The sequence below is a fragment of the Globicephala melas genome, chromosome 2 (genome assembly GCF_963455315.2).
Source record: "Globicephala melas chromosome 2, mGloMel1.2, whole genome shotgun sequence".
Taxonomy (NCBI): Eukaryota; Metazoa; Chordata; class Mammalia; order Artiodactyla; family Delphinidae; genus Globicephala; species Globicephala melas.
Window position 1 is genome coordinate 69,602,671 of NC_083315.2, and position 12,504 is coordinate 69,615,174.

Below are 12,504 nucleotides of genomic sequence, written 5' to 3' on the forward strand. Positions count from 1 at the left end.
CCATTTCATTTAGTTTTTTGGGGGGGTTTTATCTTGTTCCTTCGTCTGATACAAAGTCCTCTGCCTTTTCATCTTGTGTAACTTTCTGTGAATGGGGTTTTCCTTCCACAGGCTGCAGAATTGTAGTTCTTCTTGCTTCTGCTGTCTGCCCTCTGGTGGATGAGGCTATCTGTGAGGCTTGTGCAAGTTTCCTGATGGGAGGGAGTGGTGGTGTGTAGAGCCTGCTGTTGCTCTTTTGGGCAGAGCTCAGTAAAACTTTAATCCGCTTGTCTGCTAATGGATGGGGCTGGGTTCCCTCCCTGTTGGTTGTTTGGCCTGAGGCGACCCAACACTGGAGCCTCCCTGGGCTCTTTGGTGGGGCTAATGGTGGGCTCTGGGAGGGCTCACGCCAAGGAGTACTTCCTAGAACTTCTGCTGCCAATGTCCTTGTCCTTGTGGTGAGGCACAGCTGCCCCCCCGCCTCTGCAGGAGACCCTCCAACACTAGCAGGTAGGTCTGGGTCAGTCTCCTATGGGGTCACTGCTCCTTCCCCTGGGTCCCAATGCTCACACTACTTTGTGTGTGCCCTCCAGGAGTGGAGCCTCTGTTTCCCCCAGTCCTGTTGAAGTCCTGTAATCAAATCCTGCTAGCCTTCAATGTGTGATTCTCTAGGAATTCCTCCTCCCGCTGTCAGACCCCCAGGTCGTGAAGCCTGTCGTGGGGCTCAGAACCTTCACTCCAGTGGGTGAACTTCTGTGGTATAAGTGTTCTCCAGTTTGTGAGTCACCCACCCAGCAGTTATGGGATTTGATTTTATTGTGATTACGCCCCTCCTACCGTCTCACTGTGGCTTTGTCTTTGGATGTGGGATATCTTTTTTGGTGAGTTCCAGTGTCTTCCTGTCAATGATTGTTTAGCAGTTAGTTATGATTCCAGTGATCTCACAAGAGGGAGTGAGAGCACATCCTTCTGCTCCGCCATCTTGAACCATAGATGGGTTTCTTGTTTTAACTACTAATTGCCTCACATTCATTTGGCTGGATTTTTTTTTTTCTGACAAGTTCTAGGTAGTAATTTATAAATGTACTACTTTCATTTTACGGCAAGAAATCTGACAGCTGGAGATCTAACTAAACTGGGAACTGAGGCTTGTATGTTCCTTTATCAGCGTGACTCTGAGAACTGACACCTGCTGGTTCTTTGAAATAGTGCTTTGTCTGATGAAGCTTACCATAAATGTTGTCTCTGTAGGCGATTTACTGAAACAGGAAGTCTTCATGCAGTGGATTTTATGGGTAGCTTCACATCTAAGACTGCTGCTTCAAAAGGGCTGAGTTTGGATGTAAAGCTCGCAAAACTACTATGTAATGCAGTTTCTTTTATATTAACGATAAAAGAACCCATGGCCAGGAAGTGACCTTGGGAAGCATTGTGGATTTTGTGCAGCAACTAAAAGCTTTGAGTGCTTGGGATTATGCCACCTCATCAATGATATTTTTCTGTTCAGTAAACTGCCTTTCTCACATTTATTGATATATCATTCATATGTATATATAATTTTTTGTATGATGAAGCAGTCATTTATTTTAAATGGGCAGGATTGTAACCCTCTATCTTTGTAATTAAATTCTTCCAGAGCAAAATTTTTGTGTATCACTGAGAATAGTGGCTTAGTGTTTGTCTAGCCTTCCACTTGGCTGTGTTTTGTATTGACCTCTTAGTCTTTTTTTTTTTTTTTGGCCACACCGCGTGGCTTGTGGGATCTTAATTCCCTGACCAGGGATCCAACCCAGGCCACGACAGTGAAAGCATGGAGTCCTAACCACTGGACTGCCAGGGAATTCCCCTGACCTCTTCAGTCTTAATGATGCCCCCTGGCAAAGGAATTCATTTGAATGATGCATAGCTCAGGAGAATTATCTAGTCACCTCCAGGGCCTCTTAGGAATAAGGATAATTGCTTTTTAAGAGGGTGAGGTATTCAGCTTGTTTTGAAATAAGCAGAGAAAGTAAGCAAACAAAAGCAAGCTAGCATTTTGTAATGTATTAGCTATCATGTTTGGTGTTACATAAGCTGTGTCATTGTGCTTCTGTGTCTATATTCTTTTATACAGGTACAAAAATTGAAGCTGAGAGGCATTTCATAATTTCTCTGCTGCTTTTAGGTTCAGTGAGAACTTGGAGGAAGGCATCATGGTAGAGTGAAACGATCGTTGCCTACTCTCCTGGTTTTCTTTCTGTTCTCCTCTAATTAAAAGCATCAACTTTAACCCTTCTATTTTCCTTTTCCCTCATGTTTATATGTAATCCAAAGGTTGTTAGTTTTTTCTTCTAAATGCCTTGATTATAAATCCTATTTTTTAAAGTTATCTTCAAGGAATTATTGCATCGTACCTGCCGTGATAAGAGAAGTCATAAAAATTAGATTTATCTAGGACATTGCAGTTTACAAAGTACTTTCACATATTCTAACTCGTGTAATCATCATAACCACACTGTGTGGTAGATGTTATTCTTTAAATGTTCTACTATAAAAACTTCCTATTCATTTTCTTCGTAGGTATTCTTGTCTCTTTTATTGTATACATTGGGACCAGATTAATATTTTTAAAATACAACTTTCACGACTATACGTTTCCTCTTAGCACAAATATCTTTGGTGATTTCACAAGTTGAATAATGAAGTCAAAACTCCTATATTCACACTTAGAATTATCCATATCTGATTCTAAACTAAATTTTTTTTTAATTGCCCTAAAACTTTCTCAGAAGAACCTTCTCTGTATATCAAGTCAATTTGGTTCACTTCCGCAAGCATCTGTTACCTACTATATATCAGATACCATGTTGGTCGATAGGGATAAACAGATGAGTGGAACATTCTTGTCCTTAGGAAATTTACTGCCTAGTGGAGGTAAAAAGATGCATGAATAACTAATTATAATATATGTGTAAGTTGATGAAACTGAGTGCTGCCTCAGTTTTATTTTATTTTTTAAAATTAATTTATTTATTATTTTTGACTGTATTGGGTCTTTGTTGCTGCGCGTGAGCTTTCTCTAGTTGCAGTGAGCGGGGGCACCTCTTCGTTGTGGTGCGCGGGCTTCTCAGTAGTTGTGACACGTGGGCTCAGTAGTTGTGGCACATGGGCTAAGTTGCTCTGTGGCATGTGGGATCTTCCTGGCCCAGGGCTCAAACCTGTGTCCCCTGCATTGGCAGGTGGATTCTTAACCACTGCACCACCAGGGGAAGTCACTGCCTCAGTTTTATAATGTATGTTTAGAAAAGGAATTTTTTTTTAAGGCATAAAACTCACCAGGAACCAAAGAGAGAGAGAGAGAGAGAGAGAGAAGATAAAAACAGGTGAGAAATTTTAACAAAATTCTGGAAGCTGGAAAGCAGTTAAGTGATAACTAATTTAGCAGTCCAGAGAAAGCTGAATGATTTAATGGGTAGGCCAGTTTGTAACATAGAATACACCAGATATCAATAAGTTCAAGAATTGGAGACAGTAGGAATTTCAAAAAGTTGGGATGCAGAAGGTGCTAAAAACAGGAAGAGTAGTTGCAAGTATATACATACATATATATATATATATATATATATATATATATATATATATATATATATATATGGGGCAGTTGCATCACTAAATCCCCTCCTTCCCTGGCATCGCCCGGCAGCTACTCTTTCCCACCTTCACAGGAGATGTAAAGGTCACACTGTTGAAGGTAAACTGATCTGTGAAAACTGGGCCGCCCAGCTGAACACAGGGAAAATGAGGAAAAGGTTCCCCTCTGATTCGTGAGGCCTTCTAGACTCTGGAATAAGCAGATCCATAAGTGCCTGGGATTTCTTTGAACTCTTGTTTGGTTGTTTGTTTTTCCTCCAAAAGAAAACTATGCAGGATTTCTTTCTTTCTTTTTTTCTTTTTTCTTTTTGGCTGCGTTGGGTCCTCGTTGCTGTGTGTGGGCCTTCGCTGTGGTGCATGGGCCTCTCATTGCAGTGGCCTCTCCCGTTTCAGAGCACAGGCTCTAGGCGCATGGGCTTCAGCAGTTGTGGCACGTGGGCTCAGTAGTCGTGGCTCACAGGCCCATTTGCTCCGTGGCACGTGGAATCCTCCCAGACCAGGGCTCGAACCCGTGCCCCCTGCATTGGCAGGTGCATTCTTAACCACCAAGCCACCAGGGAAGTCCCTGCACGATTTCTATAATATAACAAGTTTGTTTTACTATTTTTAAAAAAAAAAAGATTCCCCCAAATCTTCAAAAAAAGTGAGGATTTAGGAAAAGTATTTACTTCAGAGCAAGAAGCTGGCTTTCAAGGTTATTCATACTCTGTTCGTATGGATTTTTCTGGCTTCATTTCTCACCATTCTCCCCCATATGCTTTGTGCTCCTTTCATATTGGTGCACTCATACTTTATCACATTCTCTGCATTTTCTATCATTTCTCCACCTCAATGTTCAAATTAGTATTTTTATAAGAAATGCTCTTTATCCTCTCCTGTTCGTCCTCAGAGGCTCACCTCAAGTGCCATTTGTGCCCAAATGCTTTACCCTCCCTCATCTAAGTCATCTACTGTCTTGTTCATATTTCTTTTTTTTTTTAACACTTATCACTTTATATGATTTATTTATCAAACTCTGAGGCACCATGTGCAGGGTCTTGTGTGAGGATCTAGAATACAGTCTCTGAAGGGTGAGAAGTGAGTGTTGCTCATCTTAGGTGTCTGATATTTGCATATGAGGGGTATTAAATACTCAAATACTTTCCCTTACCTCTGGTGTCTTGTTTTTCTGGTTAATCTTTTATACCTCTTTACAAAGAAGGTATAGTTATTCTAAATCAGAGATCTGATCGTGTCACTACCCTACTCAGAAACCTTTCATTTTAAGTTTTAAGATGGCATTGAGGACTTTCCTAATGTGGACTCACCCTTACTTTTCTAGTTTCTTTTGCTGCCCTAACCACTCCTTGCCCATCCCTACTCCTTCCTGATCTTCATGGTGCAACTTATGGTCCATCTACCCCAAGACCATCGCCCATTCTCTTCCTAAACCGTCTGTTTTCTCATTTTTATTGTTTTGCTCATACAGTTTCTTCTCCCTGAGATGTGTTTTTCTCCCTTCTTCAACTGTTAAAATTCTACTCATTTTTTCACACCTTGTGGGGAGGTGGTGGGAGAAAGAAAGGAAAGTACATCCTTTCTGAGACTCCTGTGATTGCCTTCTCTCTTTTCTTGCTCACAGATCAGAATCCAGATTGATTACTAGGCTTACACTGATACCACCATCTCAATTCACTTTAAAAGTTGTAATCTATTTGAATTAAAGATCTGTTACTTTAAGCATATACTTCAAAAATTAATTTAATTCTTTAACAGTGAAGTCATATTGTACTCTAAATGAGTAAGGGGTGAATTTCGGTGCCCCTACTTCCCTACCCCCCAGTAATTCTTACTGCAAAAACTGGGAGGGAGTGTCCAATTCGGAAAGACATCCCCCTCCCCAAACACATTTACAGTTTTAAACTTGACCATTTTCCTCTAAGCAGTAATGAGTTTTTAGGGTCAGCCCTTTGCTAAAATAAGTTTTAGATCACAATAACTATGCTTATACAGTGCCGGGAAGGGCTTTCCTGAAAACTCTTTATGCAGCATCCTATCTCGCATGGAAGAAGTCTGTGGCCAAGCTGGAGTTTTAATCTGCCTGGGAGCTGGCTGTTACTACCTCATCTCGTCCTCTCCCGGTTGTTGGTATCCTTTTCACAATTTCATCAAATATATTTTTTAAAATGATTTTGGTGGGAACATTAATCAGAAACACAAATTAACTTTTAGAACTTAATGCAATTAATACAGAGAGGGAAAAAATGGCTATTTACTACTTTTGCTCCTTTAAAAAAGAAGTTATTCATCTTATAATGTCTTAGATGTTTGTCTGGCAACCTGTGAATCCTCTCTATTAATGCTGTTTGCAGACAAAAGTTATTCCTAAGTTAGTGTACTCTTCTCCACATAAAAGTACTGGGAAAACTGATAACAGTATTAAAAGTATAATGGTGTAATTTTAACTGTATTAAAAGTATAATGGCCATTTATTGTCTAGAGCTTGTTAAAAATAATCAATATTACAAGCAGCCTTTTGTTCCCAAAATGCAGGGTTTGTTTTTTGTTCATTATCGAAACAACCTATATTATATGAAAATTAGAAACAGTCATCTTTCTTTTTTTTTGGCGGAACACGGGCCTCTCAACTGTTGTGGCGTCTCCCGTTGCGGAGCACAGGCTCCGGACGCGCAGGCCCAGCGGCCGTGGCTCACGGGCCCAGCCGCGGCATGTGGGATCTTCCCGGACTGGGACACGAACCCGTGTCCCCTGCATCGGCAGGCAGACTCTCAACCACTGCACCACCAGGGAAGCCCAGAAACAGTCATCTTAATACCTTAATACATCTTTATGTATCCTTTTCCATGCATATATATTCAGCTATGTACATACATATATGTACGTTTATGTGTATATATAACCTTTACCTACATGTATTATTTAAAAAGTAGTCATACTATACGTACTTATAACTTTTAATCAGTCAAGGTTTTGAGTGTCTGAGATGTGCAGAACATGGTCTTAAGCACCATAGGGCATTGATAGATCCATTAAATAAAATCGCTACTCTCAAGATATTTATAGTCCAGCTGAATAAGATAGGACAAATATATAAGAAGCAATGTGAAGTCCAGTGCAGTGGCTGAGCTATATGGTCTATACTAAGCACTCACAAGGAATTAAAATTAGCCTTCAAGGACTAATGGAGTTGAAGAGGTAAAGGTAGCTAAGGACCCAGCATGTACTGTGGGCTCACTAACTGATGGTTGTTGCTCTTATACTCACCCCAAGTTCTGACTCTAGATGTCTAGTACAGAAGAATATTGATTCCATTTCTGTAAGTAGAGAAGTTGAGAGGAAAAAGGTTGCAACTGCAGGAAGAACTTTGAGTTAAGTGTTGTCTGGGTGGAGAGCTGTTTCTGCATATAGGTGAAGGTGTAGAGCTTGAGTTCTGGTGAAGAGTCAAAACAGCTTTGAGAATCATCTACTTAGAGACAGTAGATGAGTCTTCCAAAAGGAGTAGGCCAATAATTGGTTTTATTTCACACTGTCCTTTATGCCAACTAAAGTTGATACTAAATACCATGACAAAAAATAAGAAAACCTTACTTGTCAGTGAGTTAGAAAAATGAGGGTTTGTGTTTTTTGTGCCAAGAGTTAAAATCTCTCTATCTTTGTAATTCTGGCATTTCTTCTTCTTGGGTTGCCTCATAGCTCAATAGTTGGGAAATATTAAATAACAAAATGTGTGTGTGACAGACAAAGAGATTTGTTTTCTTTTCTTTCATTTTTTAAAAAAATATTTATTTATTTATTTGGCTGCGCCAGGTCTTAGTTGTGGCATGCGGGATCTTTGTTGCCACATGTGGACTCTTAATTGTGGCATGCAGACTTCTTAGCTGAGGTATGCATGCAGGATCAAGTTCTCTGACCAGGGATGGAACCTTGGCTCCCTGCATAAGGAGTCTTAACTACTGGACCACCAGGGAAGTCCCTGAGATTTGTTTTCTTTAAAATAAAAGATTCTCATGTCTAGCTTAAATTTTCAAATTCTCAAGCTGTTTTTGTTCTTGTCTTGCTGGGCCTCATTATCTCTGTTTGGCTTTTCACTTACAAATCATGTTTCATATATGTGAACAGCGTTGGGAATGTGACCTTTCTCATGACCCTGTAAGCTAAGATTTTGCTTTGCATTTCCCAGAATAAATGTCACTAAAACATATACATTCTGCTTTTCCCCTAGGTAAAAATCTCTACACCAATGAATATGTAGCTATCAAACTGGTGAGTAGAATCTGTATTTGTGGTAATTATGTTTTAGTGCTCTCACCCTTCACATATCTTTTTACAGGAAATAATTGTAACCATTCACAAAAATACTAATGTTATTTTTCCTTGCATATGATCCCACATAGTCATTTCCTTCAAATATATATAGTGTTACAGTGATGAATCCCTGTATACTGTAAAACACTATATAGTTAGAGGATGCTAACTATAGTGTTAGCAATGATAAATCAAAAAAAGTTTATAAAACATAGCTGGAAGGAAAAAAAAACCCCTAGTAACTGCTGTAAACTTTGTACCTTTCACAGTGCTATTTTTTTTTTATAATTTTCTTATTCTTGAATATGACTTATCCATTTTAAAAATGTAAGGTATTTATTAATATACTTCTGAATGTGATCATCTAATCATTGCCTTAAAAAGCTGTCAAACGTGAAAAACACATTACGTGGGCAGATTTGAAGCAAAGAGTTCAATTGGTTTTGTCATTGCTAATCTTATGAATAACTAACCTAGTCATTGAAAATAACATCCTGTTAAAAAAGAATAATTCTGTTATTTTTAAGGATTAATAGTTTTAGAAGAAACAGTTCTTTATCTTATATGTAAGGTTGATGAAAAACCATTTCTAGCCATATGAAATGCTTTATGTAACTAGTTTCTATGAAACTGTGTAAATATTGTCCTCCTAATAAATCCTAGTACATTTCCCAGGATCTGAAGGTAGTTTTGGGCTTTATTAGTTGGAAGGCAGAGGCGTTAATAGTTGAAGGAAGTATCTTGTGGTAATTGCTGTTCTTTTCTAATGAATTGCCCCTACCACATCCACACCTGCTCTGTGGTCGGTCCTTTCCTCTCATTAAGCTTGTCTGTGGAGGAGTTAGAGTTGTCCTGTGAAGAACTGACAGGCATCAGATTAGTTTCTCTACAAAGAGGTGGACAGGGAGCAGGTCTTAGAGCAGGTAGCTCCTTGGGAACCAAGTGTTTTGTTTGTTGACTCGGAACTTTTGTTGGAGAAATTGGAGCAGGAAGAGAGACAATGCATGTAACAATGCAGACCAAATATTTTTCTCAGCTTGAATGTCAAGGAATTAACTGTATATTTGTATTTATGGGAATTTGATTATTCTGTGAAAGTGTTATCTAGTTCATCTCTTTTTTACTTTTTCTGTTTTATTGTTTTGTTAAGTTGGAATAATTTTTTTTTTTTTTGCGGTACGTGGGCCTCCCACCGCTGCAGCCTCTCCCACTGCGGAGCACAGGCTCCAGACGCACAGGCCCAGCGGCCATGGCTCACGGGCCCAGCCGCTCCGCGGCACGCAGGATCCTCCCGGACCGGGGCACGAACCCGAGTCCCCCGCATCGGCAGGCAGACTCCCAACCACTGCGCCACCAGGGAAGCCCCAAGTTGGAATAATTTTGATTCTTTGGGACTAGTAATAGGGAGAAGCAGCCCCTAAAACACTTTAAAATGTTGCCTCAATACTGTATATTTGTTATTGTCCCCTTATTTATCAAGACTTCTTCTGAGGCTTTCTGTTAGGGGCAACTCATTCTATCTAGATTCCTCTTTCCAGGTTCATACTAGTTGACCTGTTTAGATAAGGTTGCATAACATTATTGACATGACTGACTATTGCATTTCACTTACATTTTATTAAAGTTTTATTCTTTGTATGGGCAACAGTTAAAGGTAGATAGACTTCATGTCATCTAGTATGGTGTGCCTCAGTACCTCATTTCTCTTTCAAATAAACCTTAAATAAAGGCTTTTTAGAGGATGACAATCTTGTCTATGGGCCTCCTCTCTTGCTTTGGGGCTGTATTCTCTGTGGGAGATATGATGGCAGTAATTGAGCTCTTTTCACTGTAACAGCAAAATTTGCCTTAAGCATTGCAGTCCTACAAGGTAGCCGTCTGCTGTCAGTTTAGGATTTCAGGCAGGCGTGTGTGTTCCAGAATAACCATGATTCTGGCAAATAGCCAGCCCTCTATGGAAATGTAATCAGCATCTGGCACAGAAATACAAGGAAGCCGGGGCTGGTAGTGTTTCAGTTCTACTTTGTTTGGATCTTCATTGTGGGTTCTTGTTTCTTGGATTTCTAGGAACTTTTTTTTAAAAATCAGATACAGTGTAAACAAACTAGTGTGATGAACCCCTCCTTTACCCCTATCACTGAGGTTTCTGGGGTTCTTTTTAACAGAGGTTTTCTAACAGTTGTTTAAAAAGTTTTCTCTCCATGCTGCTAATCCCACTGCCTTTTACAATCTTATAGATTGTTTGCAGTGTCCTTTATTCATAGTGCTTTCAGAAGAGCACTTGAAGCTCCAGTTGGTTGAGCAGGCTACGACTACGTGCTGAAGGGGTTGGCTGAAGGATGTAAGTCCTTCCGTCTGTGATAAAAAGCCCCTCATGTCTGAATATATGTGATGTGTACACCCACTTTTAGCCCTATAACTCTAAAGAGATATTGCTTTTTTTTGCGGTACGCGGGCCTCTCACTGCTGTGGCCTCTCCCATTGCGGAGCACAGGCTCCGGACGCGCAGGCTCAGCAGCCATGGCTCACGGGCCCAGCCGCTCCGCGGCATGCGGGATCCTCCCAGACGGGGGCACGAACCCGTGTCCCCTGCATCGGCAGGCGGACCCCCAACCACTGTGCCACCAGGGAAGCCCCGAGATATTGCTTTTTTTAATCTGTTAACTTATTTACCCAAGATCAGATTGACTATTTCCTATTAATGTTTCCAGTATGAAGTTTGAAGGTATTAGGTTTGAAGAAGGATCTGTGTTTTTAAAAATTCATTGACTCTTGTGGTTTGTTCGAATTCAAGACTGTTTCTCCAGAAAGAACACTCCTCTTTCTAGTGTTTAGATCAACCTCTGGTTTCATATCAATTTGTCATCACTGTCTCGTTTGGTTTCTTGTGAATTATTAATGATTTTGCTAAAAGACAAATTCTGAAATTGGCTGCTTTGATGGTGATATATTAGAAGATCTAAAACCTGAATGGAGACTCTATAGCTGAAGAGATAAATGAATAAGGAAGTGACTCTACAGTATAGTCTTAAATACATTTTTTTGGAATACAAGAATCTTGAGAAACTTGAAGGCCAACTCTGATGCTTGCTGATTTTGCAATCAGAGAAGGGTATGAGTTCTTTCATAGAGCTCCTTAGGGCTTTGAAGTATTCTAGCCTACCTGAATTGATTTAGATAAAACCTTCCTAGAAGCAAAGGTGTAGACTAGATAACTTCAAGGAAAGTTCTGAATTCTGTGATTTATGGATTCTATATTTTAAGAAAAATGCAGAAAACTTCAAGTGGGTTCAGGAAGAGCTTTCAGGGGTGATCAAATAACTAAAAAGTAGGACCAGTGAGGAAAGGTTAAAAAAATTTAAATTACTTTGCCTGAATAAAGGAAGTTTAAGAAATGACTGAATAGCTTTGTTATTTGAAGATAGCTGTTATAGTATTCACAGGTTATTCGGGAGCTGTTTTGTCTTTGTTATTGAGGATATAAGAGAAATAGGCTAAACTTTCAGTAAGTGGAGATTGCAGTTACATATAAAGACCTTCTAAACCATGAAACTTGTTAAACACCAGCATGAATTAATAAGGGAAGCTGTGGAACTCTCCTTCCTTTGAGCCTATATTAAAAATAGGACAAATAACCATTCAATGGGGAGAGGACAGTTTTTTTCAACAAATGTTGTTGGGAAAACTGGAGATCCACATGCAGTGAAGTGAGACCCTTTACATCATACACAAAAATTAACTCAAAATGGGTCAAAGGCCTAAACATAAGAGCCAAACTATAAATATCTTAGAAGAAAACTTAGGGGGAAAGCTTCATAAGGTTAGATTTGGCAGTGATTTCTTGGATATAACACAAAAAAGCACAAGTAAGAAAAGATAGATAGGTTGGACTTTATCAAAAACTTTTGTGCATCAGAGGACTCTGAACAGAGTGAAAAGATAACCCATGGAATGGGAGAAAATATTTGAAAATCATATATCTGATAAGGAATTGATTCTCGAATTTACCATTTTAACCATTTTTAGTTGTACAGTTCAGTGGCATTAAGTACATTCACATTGGTGTGCCCCCATCACTATCATCCATCTCTAGAACTTTTTTTTCACCTTCCTCAACTAAAATGCTGTACTCATTAAACACCAGCAGCATTCCCCTCTCCCCCCAGCTCCTGGCAACCACCATTCAACTTTCTGTCTATGAATTTCACTATTCTAGGTACCTAATACAAGTAGAATCATGTAGTGTTTGTCCTTTTGCGTCTGGCTTATTTCACTCAACATATCATCCCCGAGGTTCATACATTTTGTAGCATGTGTCAGAGTGTCCTTCCTTTTTATGGCTAAATAATATGCCATCACACATATGGAACAAAATGTAACCACATTTTATTTATCCATCCATTTGTTTATAGATACTTGGGTCGCTTCCACCTTTTGACTATTGCGAATTATATTGCAACAGACATGGGTCTACAAATATCATTTTGAGTCTGAGTTTTCAGTTCTTTCAGGTGTATATCCAGAAGTGGAATTGCTGGATCATGTGGTACTTCTATATTTAATTTTTTGAGAAATTGCTGTACTGTTTTC

At 39.5% G+C, this 12,504-nt stretch overlaps 1 protein-coding gene across 7 annotated transcripts in view; it reads left to right on the forward strand.

Annotated features, from left to right (window-relative positions):
• The window catches only part of CSNK1G1 (casein kinase 1 gamma 1), a 146,663-nt gene that overhangs the window by 62,919 nt on the left and 71,240 nt on the right, over window positions 1-12,504 (forward strand). For all 7 annotated transcript variants that reach the window (XM_060294142.1, XM_030878972.2, XM_060294146.1 and 4 more), the window contains one exon: window positions 7,832-7,872. In XM_060294142.1, coding sequence (XP_060150125.1) covers window positions 7,832-7,872 — 41 coding nt within the window. The remainder of the gene's footprint in view (window positions 1-7,831; window positions 7,873-12,504) is intronic.